The sequence below is a fragment of the Homarus americanus genome, unplaced genomic scaffold (assembly GCF_018991925.1).
Source record: "Homarus americanus isolate GMGI-L3 unplaced genomic scaffold, GMGI_Hamer_2.0 scaffold45562, whole genome shotgun sequence".
Lineage (NCBI taxonomy): Eukaryota > Metazoa > Arthropoda > Malacostraca > Decapoda > Nephropidae > Homarus > Homarus americanus.
Genome location: NW_024744839.1, coordinates 413632 through 433636, shown reverse-complemented (window position 1 = coordinate 433636; position 20005 = coordinate 413632). Strand labels below are relative to the sequence as shown.

Sequence of the window (20005 nt, the reverse complement as noted above, 5' to 3'; positions counted from 1 at the left end):
AAATCGGACACGTTTCCAACAGCCAATCAGCTGTAACTCTTGAGGAGGGGGCGGGGCATTTTTTCTCAGCTGAAAATAAATGCACTACTGTATACTGTACGTATATGGCAAGGACTGGTGTATGGGTTAGAAGCCGACACCATAAAGAGGTTGGAAGCCTTTGAAATGTGGAGTTATGGGTGAATGCTAAGAATATGCTGCACTGACAGGAAAACAAATGAAGAAGCACTAATATTAGCAAAAACTTCAAGAGAAATGTTGTACAGGTTGAACCTCCCTAATCCGGCACCTTTTGGACCTGACTGGTGCCGGACTATAGAATTTTCTGAACCACAAGTGGTCTTTGTAAAATACATACAGGGTAGTATTATTGTTGTCACACAGTTTTAATGTAAATGATATAAGTAAATATGCATGCAAAAGGATAAAGAAAGATATATGAAAATTAAATACCTGTACAGGTAATGTATTTCAACTACATTAACATAATACAATATAGCTGCTCCTCGACTTATGACGGGGTTAGGGACCCAAATCCAGGTCGTAAGTTGAATTGGTCGTAAGTCGAAAATGCGAAGATAATACATAGAAAATCTAAAATGGGTGTCTCTTTTGCTTCTCAGCACCACAAAACTCTCACTTTTAATCTTGCCAGCCATTTTAAAGGGATTTACAAACAAAAATTTTGTCTGTACACAGCGCAATCACTAACGTCGGGACTTGAAAATTCGTAATTTGAAAAATTTTGGGTACGACTGGGGCGGTCGTATGTCTGGGTGGTCGTAAGTCGAGTAGGTCGTAAGTCGAGGAGTAGCTTACAGTGTAATTGTAATAAACGAAAATAGATAAACAATAATTCTCATTCTGCACTTAAAATGACAAAATAGTTATGGTACCTGTACCTGTACATAAATTGGTGATGTTCACCTGTAAAGAAGAAAAAAATACCTGTACAGTAAATGAAATACAATAAAATAAAGAAAATAGAGAAAAAAAGGAAAAATTAAAAACTATAGAAATAAAATAATTACAGAAAAACATAAATATAACAAGTTTACTTACTGAAAATTAAATAAGCAAATTATGAAAATAAAGTAAAACTACAGAAAAAAAATAGAAATAAAGATAAAATGAAGAAATAAAGAAATATCAAAAAACAAAATCAATTAACTTGACTAAAATGTTTACTGATTCTGCACCCAAATTTATGTACAGTACAGGTACGTACACACATATCCATCCACACTACATTGGAGTTACATCTGGGGTCTTGGCTGGGGTGACTTCTGGGGTCTCAGCTGGGGTGACTTCTGGGTACTCTAAGTCATTGGCTGGGTCCTCGTGTAAGATGACATCTGGGGTAGCAGAAGTAGATGCAATAGGATGTTCAGTTGAAGAGAGTTGCCTACTGGTCTCTTGCTTTTTTTAATCAATTATCCAAAGTTTTTTGTTACAGGTATTTGGGCTTTTCTTTAATGAGACGGTCTTTCATTAGGTAGAGATGCATGCTTTCTTGATCGGTAAATGTTTCTCTACTCCAGATCTTCTACTAGATCTGTGGTCAGCTGAATGCATTTGTCAATAGATATTCATTCTTGAACTTTCTCCTCATCATCTTCACTGTCATTACTGTCTGTACCTGTATTTTGTCCTTTCTGTACCATCTACACAATTTCTGCATCCGTCAGTTGATTCACAGTTGGTTCATCTCGGTCAGTATCCAGCCACTCTAGTAAACCTTCTTCCCCTATTTCCCTGACCATTGCACGTGCTGCTGGGTTGATCAAACTGTTGGCATACTCCATTATATCACGCACAATTATTTTATTTTGCGGCAATTGAAATCCAGCGAAATCTCTCTCCTCACTGACATCGGAACTGTCCTGAAACATTAGTGTTGGCCATAAATTATGCCAAGCGTTCTTCAGAGTAGATGGTGTTACTGCATCCTAGCCTTTAGCTACTGTCCAGATCATATCCTTAAGAGTGAATTCTTTTCGAGCTGTCCCAATATCTTTGCCATTATTAATGGCTAACAGCAAATGGTGCATAAACACTGATCTGTATTTACTCTTCATGGAGCGTAAAATACCTTGATCACATGGATGAATTAAGGAAGTACAGTTAGGAGGTAAATACAGTCCCATAACATTATCTTTGACAACTAGTTCTGTATGAGGGTGGGCTGAACAGTTATCAAGCAGGAGGACAATTTTGCATTTAGCATCCAGACCAACTGATGTGCAATGAGCTCTAGCCTCCCATACGAAATATTTCTCGAACCACTCAAGAAATATTTTACTGGTCATCTAGCCCTATTTGTTTGCACGGTAAATAACTGTGAAAATTTTTAGCCCCATAAAACACCTAGGGTTCAGACTTTTTCCAATAATCTACAGCTTGGTCTTGTGTGTGTCTGCTGCATTACTGCAACCAAGCACAGAAACCCTGTCCTTAACATCCTTCGTTCCGACACATGCCACTTCTATTTCTTACGCCAAAGTTTTGCTGGGGATACGACGCCAAAAAAGCGCCATTTCGTCAGCATTATATGTCTGCTCGGGGGATAAATTGTCATGTGCAACATGCTGTGCAAATCCATCAACGAACTTAACAGCTGCTTCAGTATCTACATTTCCTTTTTCCCCCACATATACGGTGTAAACTAGTAGCATGCCTTTTTAAAAATTTTTGCAGCTATCCCTGGGAATACTCACACTCATGCTGCAGGTTAAGTTCTTTGTGAAATATTTTTGCCTGTGCAATTAACATATTGCCCGACAAAGGAAAACGTTCACTGCGCCTAAGTTTGAACCACTGTATAAGAGCACTGTCTAAATCACTGTTTTTCCCTTCCTTCAGTGTTTTATGCATATCCATATACTTCTTAGTGTCAGATTCACTATAAAACTTAAGGATTTGAAGCTTTTGCTTCTTGACATCATACACAGTAGATGATCCAACATTTTATATTTCACATAGCGCACGGACCGATACGCCACTGTCCAGTTTCTTCAACAGTTCCACCTTCTGTTGTATTGATATAGATATGTGTTTGCTGCGTTTGGAAGCATTTCCTGCACCAGTATCACCTGCTGGTCTCTTAGGAGGCAATTAAGGGTAAATAACAAGTGAAAAATATTACAGAAACACTTGAAATACCTAGGAACGCACCAAACTCCACGAGGACAAGATGTAAACAAAGGGTATGCCTAACCATGGATACTAGCAAACTAAAATTTTGCCGGACGACGGGAGGTGCCGGATAATAGAGTACCGGATTAGGGAGGTTCAACCTGTACTAAACTTGAAATGTACAGAAAAAGAAAAGTGAGATACTTTGGTCATATAATTAAGGATGAGGGAATAATAACAGAAATATTAATGGGCAAAGAGAGATACAAATCCTTGGAGGGTTGGTAAAAATAACCTGAAAATGTTTGGAGTGGAGGACTGTGGTTGCCAACCCTCAGATATGAGGACGGTGCTCTGATTGATTGAGCTTTTGGGGACCAAGTTATTACAGTATAGTACAGTGGTTTTAAACCTTTGATCCAAGTTTATTAGCCTACGCTTTTGGTCCAAATTTATTAGTTTCAAGCTTTTGGGGTAAAGTATAGTACAGTAGTAGTTTTATACTTTTGGTCCAAGTTTATTAGTTTTAAGCTTTTGGGACCACGTGATTTTGGAGTTTCTTTCCACTTGAGTTTTATTGGAAGTCCAAAAATCATTGTGCGCCAAGTGTAGTGTGGGAATGATAATATTATTTTAAGGTTACCGACATTAAGTAAATGAGTTACAATTTAAAAAGGGTCTTTTGGTCTGTGGGATACAGTACTTTCTGGTACAGGTACTGTATATTAATTGATATACTGTCTATAATATTGTAGGATTTTCTAAACATGTTGCCAAAATTGAATTTGAGAAGCATCCCCAAGCTCTCGTTGTAAGTTGATTGTAGTCTAGCTTATGGCTGGCTTCATGACCATTGGAATGTGAAGGTTTTCATTTAAACAGTTTCCAAGAGTAGATCACCAGTGTTATAGAAACAAGACGGTTGGGCTTCTTGCTGATAACCTTCATCATCCAAGGGAGATTTGCTCCTTCCTCTTTAGGAACATTTTCTCAACAGCTCGGGGGCATCCTCTCTACCAAGTGTGAAGGAGAAACTTGCTGCTCTTATGTTGGTCCTGGGCAGTGTGTTGGAGGCTAGCGCCCACTACAAGATGATGCTTAATTTCTTGGTTAGGGGGTGTTGGGATTGTTCTCCCCCTATGAGAGTTGAGTTTGTTTGTCAGCTTGTGTCAAATAGTTGACCCTGCTTAAGTTACTCCATTAATAGATGTCCCTAGTTAAGTTACTTCATTACTGGGAGATAAGCTTAAAGAGAGGAGCCTTAGTTTTATGGGTACCAAGTTGAACAAGTTGTTGTTATGGGTCATCTAGGTATCTTCTCATAGGGGCAATTGTTTGGATGTTTAGAGTTAAGGCTCTCATGTATCACAGTAGCAACCCACTCACTTGAATGGTGGATGGCATGGCTAGATCGCCATGTCCCAACATTCACTTCACTTTTTTAATATTAATAATCAATAGTGTTAACTTGTATTTCAGGAATTAATGTCAGAGTTATGTTCAATTTATTTCCTTTCCTGTTACAGGTTGACAATCCCTTATCTGAAATCCTTGGGGCCAGGGGCATTTCGGTTTTCGGAATTTTTCGGTTTTCAGAATGGTTATTTATTTATTTTTTATTTTTTTAAATGTGTATTGGCCTACCCGGGCGTGGATCACTGACCCGTATCAGGGCCTGGGGGGCGAAAATATAATAAAAATAATAATAATAATAATAATAATAATAATAATAATAATAATAATTCTTAGGTCTACAGTAGGTCGTGTTTCTCACTTTTGATCTTTTTTTCATTCTTGTATTTCTTTATTACTATTATTATTTTATTATTACAGTATTACGGGTATTGTTATTATTATTAATTTTATTATTATATTTTATTATTATTATTATCATCATCATCATCATCATCATCATCATCATCATTATTATTATTATTGCTATCATTATTATTTTATTTTGGTGTATTTTTATTAAAGATTTTATTTACTATGAATAATTATTATTATTATAATTGTTATTACTATTACAATTTCGCCCCCCAGGCCCTGATGTGGGTCGGTGATCTATGCCCGAGTGGGATAATCCCTGTTTGGAAAAAAAAAAAAAAAAAAAAAATTGGCCCCACAAAAAAAAACCTTTCGGTTTTCAGAGCTTTTCGGTTTTTGGAATTTCGGATAAAGGGTTGTCAACCTGTACCTTCAAGTTGGGTTACAAGCTGATTCAGCCTTGCACAAGTATTTGCTTTTCTCACTATGACCCTGAGTTGGAATCTGGGTGTGTACAAGTTATTTCCGTAATTCTTTAAGTTTGGATATTCAAAGGCATCATTTTTCATGGTTTGAACTGTGTGGATGCCAGTTTAGTTATAGACAGTGTTTGATCATGTAGCACACTGGATAGCCGCCACTCAAAGGCTTGTGAGCTTTGCTGGCTGTGGAGCATAACAGAGAAATGCTCTGATCCTTTCATTACTTTGTCATCGTTTACAGAACAAAGACAAATGTTTTCCAGACAAACTTCCTTTTGTTAGTCAGCTCCTGCAAGGATTTATTTATTTATTTATTTATTTTTTTTTTCGAAATAGGACAGAGCAAATGTGTCAAGAATGATAAAGGGTATCAATCTGGAACCCATACCACCTATTTCTTGAACACTAGAAATTTGTGCTATGATGTGTTTAAATGAGAACATTAATTTCCTCTAATTTACCATGAATCCTTTCTTAGCCAGATTGGCATAAAAGCTTAAGAGTAACTGAACAGAAGGATAGGAAAGTCTTTAGAGTTCTTGAGAAAATCTCATCAAGTGTCTGAAACATTTAGAACCCTCATTTGGGATATAATTATTTGATTAAAGATAGTTGATCTGTGTACTGGAATATAAATGGTCTCAGTGCAAGGGGACATTAGTCCAGTAACCAACTTGCCAATAGTCCAGGGTACAGGTGCTCTAGGAAAAGAAACACAAACAGTGGAGTTGGTAGTAAACAAGAAGGCTGAGGTTTACCTTTTGCTGCAGTCTTCTTCCTGTGCTAATTGTTCTTGTATGGCTTTTGTAATACTTTTGCACCTCATATTTCCAGTTTCAGTCAATGGATGTAATGGGGAGATGGGAAAGATAAAACTTCCTCTAATGCCACAACCAGGTACAAAACTTGTTTTTAATAAAAAAAAATACGAAGTATACTCAATGATTTTAAGCCCATAACAAACACACTGCTTCACAACTCTTCACCTTTATTATACATATTAGCATATTAAATCTAAGAATACTAAAATTTTCATGTACAATACAGTACAATACCTGCATTTAATTTTCCATTTACAGTATTTGATTAGAGTAAATACAGTGAGGAGTAATTGGACAATCAGGCAACTGGCTGAGTGACTGTGTGGAGATAAGTCTACTTGTCTTTAGGGAGTTTTAGGAGTAAGGGCCAATTGCAAGAAGCTCCGTGGTGTATACCACGCAGTGGTATCCTGGCGGTCTTAATACAATGAGGTAAAAATTTTGTGATTTTTTCATGATGGGCCATGGTGGTACCCGACCGTCATTTGTTGTTACTACGTCATCATAGTGTAGTCAGGTGTACCAACTGGCGGAAGACTGGGAGGTTGGTATGCTTGCACCCTCAAAACGTTGTCAGTGGTACGAAATGTTTACTCTTGCTACACGATTTACGAGCATGAAAAACTTGAATCCCAAGCTAAGGTGCACCTCATTTTCCCATTTTCTTGGATTATAAGCCAATTCTGGGAATGAAATACGATCACTTACAGTGAATATAGATAAGTAAAGCCTGTGACAACCATAGCAACTTAGGAATAGTGTGTAATATCTGTTCCTTTATTCTTTATCCTTATTAAATCTAATAATAAAGTAATAATTTTGTCACAAAGTTGGGGTTGGGTAAGTTTAAATAAAGGGAACTAGTCCCTGTTCTGTGGATGAAGTCAGTAGAATATAGGAAAGTACAGTATTAGGTATTATAATTTTGCTATGACAGTGATGAACTCGCTGTACAGATGAATTATGATAAAATCTTGAAAAAATATCACCATAACTGTGAGTTTTCTATCAAACAGGAAATTATCTTTGTACCAACATTTTTTACTTTCATATTATACAAGTATAAAGGCCTGTTATCTACAAGATATGAAAACTTGAGATAATGTTTCCAACTTGTCTCCATCTGATTATAGTACTGCAATAAATACCTATGAAAGAAAGCAAAACATGAACACTTTCCCAATGTCAGGAGTAAAAGTGTTTACAATATGTTAATGACATGGACTAAACCAGCAGTTGGAGAAAAGTATCTGCTGTTTAAATGGTCTTTTATTTGGAAAATTATTATATGTAAATACTGTATATATGGATCTTCACCAGAGAGTCTTCATATAGTTAGTGTGCAGACATTAGTTTACAAGGCATATACTCACAACTATAATGGAAAGGAAGACATGTTAGGTTATGTTAGATTAGGTTCATCTTGTGAGCAACTGTCATGGAACCCATATACAGTAGGTATATTCATGAAATTCTACCGACTAATCAGAGACTAATAATGTTAAACATTGAACAAGATGATAATTAAATGGTTTAAAAGTATCCTCAATACAGTCTGCAATGTTAATTGCAAATTATTCCTGCATTTTTAAATGTTTAATATAAACTGTAATAATAATAAGGATAAGCATACAATGATCATGCTTATGTCAGAATATACCCTATATTAGAAGCAGGATATGTTATAATATATGAATGATCAAGAGTACAGTATTTTAAAGGAAAACTCATCCACAAATTTCACAAATATATTAATACGTAATATCCATGTATGTATGCAGAGTGTAAAATTAAAAAATAATAATAATTAAGGCATATCTTATGATTTCTCCAAGGCATGTTTTCTGAAAATTCCAGAAGCTGCATTTTTTCTGGTCTATGTGTAATTTGGGGATTTTTCTGTTCCGAGTCTGGAAACCAATTCTGAGGTTAGGTTAGGTAGCAAATTCCAAAATCTTCCCAGGAACTGGAAAAATTCTGCATCAATCATGATACCAAGATTTATTTCTTCAGTATTGGTGAAAGATGAATAGTCAGCTGTATCTCCACCTGTACGTGAAAATAAAGTACTGTAGTGATTTTTTTGTATGGTATCACAATAGAAGGGGTATAAGTAATAGTGAAGTAAAGGGGCTTTTGGAGTGGCAGAGTAGGTAAAGGGTGAATACAGAGGAGTGGAGGAATGGTTGTAGAGAAACTCACTGAGATGTTGAGAAATGTGAGAAGGATGCAGCAGAGGAGGATAGTAAAGAGGATGTACAGAGGTGACGTAGTAACTCGGTGTGATGGGTAGAGGGAGACCACTGAGCTACATCAAGGGAGGGAAAGGTTGAGCAGTACATTAAGGAGAGAACAGTGGAGGGGATAAAGGGGAATAGAAAGGGCAAAGGAGGTATGTAATGATAAGGTGGCCTAGAGGACCATAGTAACATGTCTACCTCCTGAGAGTGGTAACATATCTTCAAATAGGTTATTCTTATTCTGTGTACCGGTATTCATAAACATTCAAAACTCAATTACTGTATTTCTCTTCACTACACTCACATTTATTATACATCTACCATGTTTATTTTGTTTGTATTAACGAGCCTGTAAGGTGGTTGCACACTTAGCACACCTATTTTGCTTACCTTCCTTTGAATAATTTTTCTTCACCTTTGGTATATTTAATGATGCAAGAAGATAGTCATGTGGTGTAGCTACCTTATCAGTGACACAGGTGACTTAATTAAACTTAATCAAGGTGCTTGTCCTGAGTTCTGTGTACAGCTTCTGTGGTCAGTACGTGTATATTAATTTGTTGCTTCTTTCCTTTACAATACAGTAGTATCAAAGTACATGTACAAATAGTCCCCCCGACCCCCAGACAGTAATCCATAATTGTCTTGTTACCTACAACTTAATGCTGCCTCACTTCAGCCTCTTTCCTATTCTCAAATGTGTTCCTTTATTCAGTGTCCAGGTCAGAGATAAATGGGTCAAAGTTAACCTGGATGCTACACTTCTCATAGGTGAAGATAAGGATGTACAACAACACAGTTGTTGGTACAGTGCCAAAGAAAGGACATGGTGCTATGTAAATGTCTTTTAATATCAAGGGCACTTATTATCCTTCAATCATGACTAAATTGTGAGCTTCCAGGTAATGTACTCCAGCAAAGATTCTCACAACTCTGATTTCTTAACTTTAGAAAGTAGATATGCTATGTCCTTAGTTTTCATATGGCATGACGGGCTCATCCTCCCACCTTGCACTGTTGGCCTAATGTGAGGGCTCTGATGTAGGTGGGGGGTGCCTATTAACCCTCTGGTAATCCTTGCCATGGTCGGAAATCTCAACCCCTCGTGGTCTTTCAATGCGAATACCGTCATGTACAATCTCGCCTCCTCCCAGTCTTTCAACACAGGTTGCATGGGTCACAGGAAAGGGTTTTCCAGTTTAGTAAACATTGGGTAGAGCAATCCAAGCATAAATTACACCCTTAGAGATGCATCTGCCAGCCTACGAGATTTGTGAGGTGGTTGATAGGGCTGGCCCACTGTTGCCACGTTTCTGCTTACAGGAGGGGTGCTCTCAGTGTGAGATATGGCTGAGCAAGAGGGGTTATACCAGCACGGGAGCACTTAGTGACACAAAATGCATCAAGAGAGCATGAGAGAATTAACGGGAGATCTCTTGAACCAGAACTGCTGAATCAGTTTTCACTGTGGTGAAGTCATGGTTCTGTCCCATATGAATCGGTGTGAATCCAAACACTCCCAGGACAGGAATTTTATCATAGAAAAACTTATGTTTATAGTAATACAGTAAAACCTCGATTAACCGACTTTCGGATTAACAGCCGATCCCATACCCCTAATTTTTTTTTTTTTTTTTTTTACTGATTAGCCCACCCGGGCACAGTTCACTGACCCACATCGGGGCCTGGGGGGCAATAATAATAATAATAATAATAATAATAATGATAATAATAATAATAATGATAATAATAATAATAATAATAATAATAAAGAACCATAAAGAAATGCAAAAATGAAAAAAAATCAAGAGTGAGAAACAATATACCTGTATGTATGTTGTGTTGTCACTAGTAAGATAAATAATTGAGACCCTGCAATTGTGTGTAAATGAGGCAGAAAGTCAGATCAGCAACCTGGGACTTGGTCACAATTTTCGTGATGCCATATGTTCCTTGACTTTTCCGTTTTTTATTCACGGTTTCTGTGCTGGTTCATATTTATTTACTAAAGTGGTTAATGTTTAAAAGCAAATTCTATTGAAATGTGAATGGCAAATGAACAAAAATGAATAGAGGGACTTAAGTGAGGTAGGTTAGGGATAGGTACTTTGAAAATGCATGTTATTTCCGTAGACTTTATTTACTATTAACCGACCTTTTGGATTATCCGTCGGCCCCTTCCTCCCATATATGGGCGGTTAATCGAGGTTTTACTGTATGACAAGACAATCTACCAGTAGTTACAAAAATCACACGTGGTACAGTATGATTTTTTGCTGAGGAACAACATTTACCTTGCCAGAATAATGTTCCATGTACTGTCCCATTTACTGGTAATACCGTACACTAAAAACACAAAAGCAGATGCTATTAGTTCCCTGTACGTATTTAAAATTACCATAGTGCACCTGTAGTTTAACTCAAGTTTGATAGACATATGTTGTTATATTTTATTAGCATTTAATGACCCTGAAAGGTGTTGTTGGTGCAAAATGCATAGCTACACATAGCTACTACACTCAACCCTCACTAATTCAATACAGGTGTATTCACAGTTCGATATATTGATATAATTTGATATTTTTTATTGATACAGTTGATACAAATAACATGAAATACCTACAAATATACCATATATGAAATACAGTATACTCTTTATTTAACGGAATCCGATATAATAAACTCGATTTAGCGGAAGGATTTTTTCCGTTATTTTTTGCTCGATTTAGTGAACTAGTTCACTAAATCGAGAATAATTCCATTAATATGCTCACACCTATGAAGACACCTCAGACACATGATATGTACGTATAACCATTAGAAACATTATTCATGGCTTACCTTAAACTAGGGGGTTCGGTGTTTGTTTTAAAAAAAATTCTATTTCCAAACTTTTTTCCAATTGAAAGCTGCGCTCTTTTGACTCTCCCCCACACCAATTCTTTTCTGAGACTTCTGAGAGACTTTCAGCGTGATGTCTAAGCACAGTAGTTAATTGACCGAGAGGTAGCAGTGAACAATACACACGGTGGTGTCAGGACACAGACTGAGCGGATGTAAACAAACCCCACACGCCAAGTGGAGCAGTTGCCACAAAATTTAACGGAATCATACTTGATTTAGTGAACTACACAGTTTGCTAAATCGAGCGAAAATAACGGAAATTCGATTTAGCGGAAATTTTTATTTAATGGAAAGGGGTGACTCGAATTAGTTCATTAAATCAAGAAAATACTGTACAATATATACCAGTACTGCATCCCGAGTTGGATGTGAGGAGGGTGTTATCCAGTGTGACTCTACCAAACATCACAGATTTTCTTTGGGTACAGTACTCTGGTTTCCTTCGTTACTAACACTGGAAAATGAAGGTCATAGCAGAGCAGACCGACCACCCAACCAGCTAATAAGCCAACAATGAGTAAAAATGGTAAATTAAGAAAAAAATATATAAATGGAAATTAAAACAATGAACATTTAATCACTGTATAAATACAAAAGGAATTAAATAAGTTGTAGTAGTGAGTTATTTATGGAGAGGCATGTGTGGGTATGTTTTCTCTTTCATTACTGATCATAAACTGTTGTTCCTTCATCATGCTCATGTTATCTAAAAATGTAAAATTTCATATAAGGATTGACACATTTGTTGTTTCTTAGTTACAGTAGTTACAGTGCAAAGTGTGTTTGGTGAAGGATTTTTTTTTTCTTCTCTATGTACAGTATGATTTCAGGTGATATCTAAAACAATAATTGTGTTCATATGTAACCAACTTTTGCTACAAGTGTCTACACATCTACAGTAGAAAGTTCTAGTTAACCCTTAAGCCCCGGGTTAGGGTGCTGCTGGTAGTACCCCCCACGCGGGGTTAAATCGAGAACAAAAATAAACATTTCCAAAATTAATAAAAAAAAAAATAAATAAATAAATAAATAATAATAATAATAATAATAATAATAATAATAATAATAATAATAATAATAATAAAAATGGCGGGAAAATAAGCGGACGTTCTGGAATGTCACCCGGGGCCTAAGGGTTAATTACATGATGGCATTTGAATTATTTTCTTGTGTACAGTATTTTAGAATGTGAAAAAACATTTACCGGTATATACCAGATGTTTTAAGGACCCTTCTCTATTTCACAAAATACAATCATGACTTATAAAGATTGAGCAAATTTTGAGGTTATGTGTGAGGTGATATCGAAATGTTGGGGTAATTCTATAATTTAGGCCAATCCAATTGATCCATAGCCCCAACAATATGGAAGTAGGAAGGTTCAGTGTACCGGACTCCACTTGAATTCCCTAAAATGTTTATTGGTATCTAGGAGATAGATTGTGTGTGTGTTTGGGTGGGATTTTTTTATAGTACTGTATACTGTACATATAAGAAATATTAACAAAAAAATTTATCTCAGCCAGTTTGGGATCATGAAAAAGTCAGAAATATAAATTCTTTCATTTGTATTTGCATAAGAACCCTGTAAACACAGGCCTCTTAATACAAGTACTGTACATTATGCTCATGTAATTTTTTTTCTTTTGTTTCAGTGGACCCTCTCATCCATTGCCCAATGTGCAAAAAAGGTTTCCCCCAGGAGAGTGTATTAGACAACATGTTTGTGTGTGAGGCTCAAAGCAGTGGGGACCGAGGATCAAGTAGTGCGACAGAAGAAAGCTTTACCTGTACTTCTTGTACAGATGAGGCAGTGGCGACAGGCTTGTGTACAGACTGTTCCGAGTGGCTTTGTGATCAGTGTATTCAGGTGAGACTGTATATTAAGAACCTTAGAGATCTGAATATTTGTGGTTCATAGATTAGAGTGTGACTAAAATATTTTATGAACAGAAGGCAATGGAGTTTGTACGAGTTTTTTTTTTTTATTTATACTATATTTTTATTAAATTTTTTTGTAATTATTATTATTTTTTTTTTCGGGTAAGAACATGATAGGTAGTGAACAGGACAGGGACATTGAGAAGTTTCTGTGAAAATTTCTCTGATAATAAGTTGGTGGTGTATTGAAGATGGTCAGGGACTTGGATGTTCCCACTCCTCAACCATTACTACATACAGTATTACAGTACAGTAGGCCCTTCAAATTCACGGGGGTTAGGTTCTCAAAATGGCCATGAATAACATTTGTTGTTGGGGAGGGGGTACATTTTTACTTGTGTGCAAAGAAATGTATATTCCCTTTATGTGTTTGCCCTTAGGACAATTATTTCTTTTACTTGTATTGTACAGTATATATGTGTGTGTGTGTAGAAACACATGTGGGGAACAGGTTCTTTGGTTCACACTCAGGATGGGATGGAGAAAGGAAACTCACAATGTGCTCTCTGTATACATGTTGTATTGGATGTACAATGCAGCTTGGTGCTGGGAAGTGGCAGCGTGGTTACAAGCGTGATGTAGAGAGAGCTGGTTGGTGAGGGTGCTCAGAGGGGGACCAGTTTGTGGGTCGCCATGCTCGCTGGCGGGAGCGAGGGCCGCCAGGCAGCGGCAGAGGAGGTGGTGTTGCTTGCTGGTTGGTGTAGGTAGAAAAGAGAGAGAGATCACCACGAGGTCAGGTCTTAAATAGCGTGGGGTAGGCGTGGGTAGATAGTTGACCTCCGCTCCGTGGGCAGCGCTGGTTGACCTAGACCACGAGGCATACACTGGAGAATTCGTGGGGTCGGGTACTCAGCGACAAACAGCGTTTGTAGGGGAGAAATCCACTACAATACTCCCTCCTTCCCTCCAGGCTGTATACATATTGTATTGGATGTACAATGCAGCTTGGTGCTGGGAAGTGGCAGCGTGGTTACAAGCGTGATGTAGAGAGAGCTGGTTGGTGAGGATGCTCAGAGGAGGACCAGCTTGTGGGTCGCCATGCTCGCTGGCGGGAGCGAGGGCCGCCAGGCAGCGGCGGAGGAGGTGGTGTAGGTTGCTGCAGCTGTAGCTAGAAGAAGAGAGTTGGTTGGTGAGGATGCTCAGAGGAGGACCAGCTTGTGGGTCGCCATGCTCGCCGGCGGGAGCGAGGGCCGCCAGGCAGCGGCGGAGGAGGTGGTGTTGCTGGCTGGTTGGTGTAGGTAGAAAAGAGAGCGGTCACCACGAGGTCAGGTCTTAAATAGCGGAGGTAGGCGTGGCTTAGTAGTTGACCTCCTTCATGTAAAGCGGCGCTGGTTGACCTAGACCACGAAGCATACACTGGAGAATTCGTGGGGTCGGGTACTCAGCGACAAACAGCGTTTGTAGGGGAGAAATCCACTACAATACCCCCTCCTTCCCTCCAGGCAGTGTAGGAGACTTGTTGTCTGCAGGGTTGCATGGCACATGTGAGGCAGAACGGGCGGTGCATGCCACATGTGGGACATAATGGCGATGGCGTGGATGAGCCGGTCGCTGGGGACAACTGTCTAGATACACAATATCTGTGGGAGTAGAGAAGGAGAAAAAGGGTGTGTGGAGGCGATGAATGTTGTGCTTCCCTCACGGCAGGTACAGAGTCGTCAGATGCGCCTGCTGGGGTGTGTGGGCCTGGGTCAGGAGCAGGGGCTGCGTCAGCAGAAGCGGATGAGGGCTCGTGACAGCAGCTGGGTCCACGACAGCAGCAGGGTGCAGGACAGTAGCAGGGAGTACCTGAGGAAGAAAAGAGGGGTGTGTGGGTCCGCACTCAGGCGCATGGGCCGTGTCGGGAGCAGGGGCTGCATCAGGAAGACCGGCAAGGGGTACTGCTGGGCTGGGGGCGGCGTCTGAGGTAGGACGGGTGTTCTGGGGTCGGTAGGACGTGGTGCTTGGGGCAGGAAGAGGAGCTGGTGTCTGCTTAGAGAAGCAGTGCTGCTCTAGGGTGTCTAACCTGCGGTTTAGAGACCGTAGCTGTAGAGCTGATGAGAGCTGCTTCTGGGTGGATAAGCCAGTCTTCCATGTTGCTTGAAGACTGGGAGCGTGATCTGTTTCTCCTCCCTCCTGTGTGAGTGCGAATCTCCAGGGGTCACCATTTGTGGGGTATGGGATGTTTGGGTTCACACTCAGGATGGGATGGAGAAAGGAAACTCACAATGTGCTTTCTGTATACATGTTGTATTGGATGTACAATGTAGCTTGGTGCTGGGAAGTGGCAGCGTGGTTACAAGCGTGATGTAGAGAGAGCTGGTTGGTGAGGATGCTCAGAGGAGGACCAGCTTGTGGGTCGCCACGCTCGCCGGCGGGAGCGAGGGCCGCCAGGCAGCGGCTGAGGAAGTGGTGTAGGTTGCTGCAGCTGTAGCTAGAAGAAGAGAGTTGGTTGGTGAGGATGCTCAGAGGAGGAGGGGAGAAATCCACTACACACACACACAAAACACATACCTGTACAAATAAATAATAATGGGAAAATCCTCTCACAAATAATCAGAAACAAATGTATATTAAAAATGTTAAGTCTACCCTCAAGTCTACTCCGCTTTTTGTTATTAATAAAGCACTGAGTAAACTTGAGGGTAGACTGTCGCATTTTTAATACTACATTTGTTTCTGATTATTTGTGAGAGGATTTTCCTATTATTATTTATTTGTATTGTATGTGTGTGTCTACACACACACACACACACACACACACACACACACACACACACATACATATACTGTATACAAAACAGGTAAAGGAAATTATTGTCTTTAGAACGAATGACTCCCTGTCCTGATTGCAAAATGCCGGCAACTTTAAAACTACCCGCAGACATTCTTGGGTACATCCAGGGTGTCATCCACGAATAATAGAGGACCGCGAAATTAAAATCGCAAATTATCCGGGCGTACTGTACTATCAAATTATCAGATAAATTCTCAGTTTAACTTCTCAGTGGGCTAAAAAAACATATACTGTACACTATTTACTGTGTTTGTACCTAGAAAGATTATCATTTGCATTCTACTCAAAGTCGCCGTCATCCCCTCTGTATTATGTAATGAAATACAAGGTGATTTAAAATATTGTAATAGCTTATAGTACAATATACATAAGTGTATTTTGAAATAATGTAATGTACCATATCTAATACTGTACTGTAGTTATTGCAATAAATAAATAAAAATTTGCCTTACTGTATACACAAATGAACACAATAGCAACATATTGTACTGTACAATCCTTAAATGTTGGAAATGTTCACCACTAGCACACAAACATTCACTTTAACATTGTGCAACAGATTAGCACACAGTGATGCATGTGTCCTATAAAATGTTTGGAGGTGTATTGCCAGGTGACCTTGGACAAAATTAATGAGTGGTCCCCTTCGACCAATCCTCAGCCCAGGAAACTCCACATGAAGAAAGCTTTGAACATGGTGTTGTGCCATCTTTCTTAAAGTTAATTCACCAACTCTGTACTTTTGTTTATTCAATGCAATAATTATTAAAGATACAAAATTTCAAAATGTGTTTACATTATTTTGAATTCTCCTGTACAGTATTATAAGACTGCTTTGATTCTTGATAGGTTCCTATTGTAATGCTTTTTTATTTGCTTTTATGGTATAGACAGTATTTTTATTAATGATACAGTACTGTTACTTGCATTCATGATTTTTAGTTATATATTTCTTAATTATTATTACCGGTATTATTATTTTTATTTTTTTACCATTCCCTTCAATGTGGGGCAATAGGGTATTGTCTTCATTTCTTTCTGTCACTAAATTAAGTCAAGTGGATTTTTACTAAACTTGGCAGGTTTGATCACTATGACAAACTTTTGGTGCAAATCACCCATAACTGACCAAGTTTTGCCATAATAAGGGTTTGTGCAGTGATAACACACAGGGTTGTTGTGAGTATTATTAAAGAAAACATTGACATACAGAGGTACTTGTAATACAGTAGTCTCAAGCAGTGACTAAATTAATTTACAGTATCACTTTTAATTTTATTTAGTGAAAATCATTTGTACCATTAACCCAATATAAACAGCAGGCCCTTGTTATTCACAGGTTAGGTTCTTGAAGAACCCAACAAATGTTGAAATCCTGAGATTGGAAACCTTAGTTTGTGGGGAAAAGAGAGTCAGGTTCCTGGCATGACTGAACATGGAGGGAAATAGTAAATGGTTAAAAACAATGACTACAACAAACACTGTACCTGTACATGATAATAATGCAGGCATCCTCCTTATCTGAATGGGTTAGGTTCCTTTAGAGCCACCCAGTTATCAGATGTTCAGGTAGTGAATAATACTGTTTGATTATATTACAGAAAGTTAGTTACGTATATATAACCTGTATGTATTAGTTATTACCATATACAGTTTCTTGTAAACACAGTTCTGGATACTATTATATACAATTAGTCAGTGTCCACCACATGCAACCAGGATAGACAATGGGTGGTTCAAACTACAGTTCTGTTTGCTTGACAGTTTGCAGATATTATGGTGTACAATATTCTGCTGTTTCCCAAATACCTAGGCCACTTAGGTTCTATGTACTGTACTGTACATTTGTTGTTGAACAGATAGAAATTTTGTCTGTTTCTGTTTGACCTCATATATAGTACCATAGAATTTCTAGTGATGAGTGATGTAGTTGGACTGTAACACACTATCTTACCAATTCTGGAGGCTGATCAATTTTTTGTTACTTTGGGACATATACAGTACTGTACCAACAGCTCATTGGGGGAGTGGGTCTGAGTGTGACCAGAAGAGCTAGGGTTGTGTTGATGGGTGGTAGGTTGGACTGAGAGATGTTAAAAGTAAAGAAGATTTTTTGTCTTGGGTGTCTGGATGACTGGATTATATTGCAAATTTAGAATAACAGTTAGACAAGATGCAGGGTACTTTCTTCTAACTTTGTAGGGCTGTCTCACTTCACTCTTGGTCAGATTTTCCAGTGGCTAAGTCTCCAGTGAAATACAAGGAGTGGTGCAGGTGGGTATTTGGTAGATAAAATCAAGTCTCTTTTTATGGAGATCCATATTCTGAAATCTAGGAGGTTTATTTCTCACAGGTGTGTGAGGAAATAGTGAGTTTATTGTTGCAGTTGAGGTGGTGCAGCTTGGGTCTGTTTCTGTGGAATGTCATCTTCTGATTAAATTTGTCTTCAAGAACCAAACATTGAATTGATTAATTAATAATGTACATAATATTTTATTTGAAATGCTAAGACTTGTGAAAGTTGGTTGCTGGCTAGTAATTTTTAAATTGACCAAACTGACTGAGTGACTGATTGAAAAGGTTAATACTGTATAAAATCCTGTACGGTAGTGAAATGGCATCTGCTTTCCAGTGCTTCGGAATTTGTCAGAGGAAATATTTTAATGTAATTTGGCATCTGTCTTTTAATTGGCATTTTTTTCCATATTTGCAGGCCCATAAGAGAGTGAAGGTTACCAAAGATCACATCATTAAGGCTAAGGGGGAGGTGGACTCAGATTCACCGTCAGCGAAGAATCAGGTCAAGAAGTCGCTCCTCTGTAATGTACACACTAAGGTAATTGGCTGATCATGGTATTGACTTGACCGGATGATTAACCTGTCTCATGCTGTACTCCATGAAGGTGTGAATGCTGTAGTAGTTATAAAAGCACACGGATCTTTATAAATTTGTTTCCTACTGATTACTTCAGTAGTGTGTGTGTGTGTGTGGAAAAATAACAAAAACATTAATAAGCTCAATTTATAATGCAGTACTTTCATGTTTTACAGGAAAAGTTAAACCTCTACTGTCAGACGTGTGATCAACTGACGTGTAGAGATTGTCAGCTCATTGAGCACCGGGAGCACAAGTACAAGTTTTCGGAGGAGATGGCGGGTCTCACCAGAGATCGTTTGAGACAATTCCTCATGGATATCCGGAAAAAGAGAGGCTATATAGAAAATGCTAAGGAGTTGGTAGCGGAGCGAAGACAACAGATTCTGAACAAACAAGAGTCAGTGCAAGCTGATATTAATAGACTAGTCGAAACGTAAGTAGTGTTGCCGCAATCACTTATTTTTGGTATTTCAGTTTGTTCACTTTATGTTCATAGTTCAGTCAGTTCTGGATAGTATCTTACAGTAAGTCAAGATATTCTTAATTATGTCAAAATTTACGTTATTTTATGTTTGAATTTTTCTGTTTTGAAACGAGGCTAATCAGTGGTCTTTCACGTGGTGCTTTGCATTATTATTCTTCACTTGTGAACTGATCACAGGAATAGTTTTCATAGACACCTGAAATGTTTGTTAAATTGGCAAGTACAGTAGAACGTCGATATAACGAGAGGAGAGGTCGCTTTAAACCGAATTCGCACTAAATCGAAGTGTTGTTTCAATGGAATAATTTAGTTTGGTACTTGAGAGAAACACAATATACTAAAACGACTGAGAGTCTACCCAGATGCACTTTAGCCCATCTAGAATAAACAAAACATTGTTTTTTGTAGTATTATGTTAAAACAAACACTCATAAATCAACACAGCTAAAATTAAGAGAGGGAGGGAGGTGAGGTGATATCTTTGACAGTTGATGCCAAGGTCAAGTGCTAATTTATTTATCTGTCCTTAAGAGTGACTTTAAGTTTTTCTCTTATAAAATGTCACTAAACTGACCTG

At 38.3% G+C, this 20005-nt stretch overlaps 1 protein-coding gene across 2 annotated transcripts in view; it reads left to right on the top strand.

Annotated features, from left to right (window-relative positions):
- Positions 1 to 20005, top strand: part of LOC121878079 (transcription intermediary factor 1-alpha-like) — a 103819-nt gene that overhangs the window by 20448 nt on the left and 63366 nt on the right. For both annotated transcript variants that reach the window (XM_042384067.1, XM_042384065.1), the window contains exons 2-4: positions 13005 to 13219; positions 18780 to 18902; positions 19118 to 19377. In XM_042384067.1, coding sequence (XP_042240001.1) covers positions 13005 to 13219; positions 18780 to 18902; positions 19118 to 19377 — 598 coding nt within the window. The remainder of the gene's footprint in view (positions 1 to 13004; positions 13220 to 18779; positions 18903 to 19117; positions 19378 to 20005) is intronic.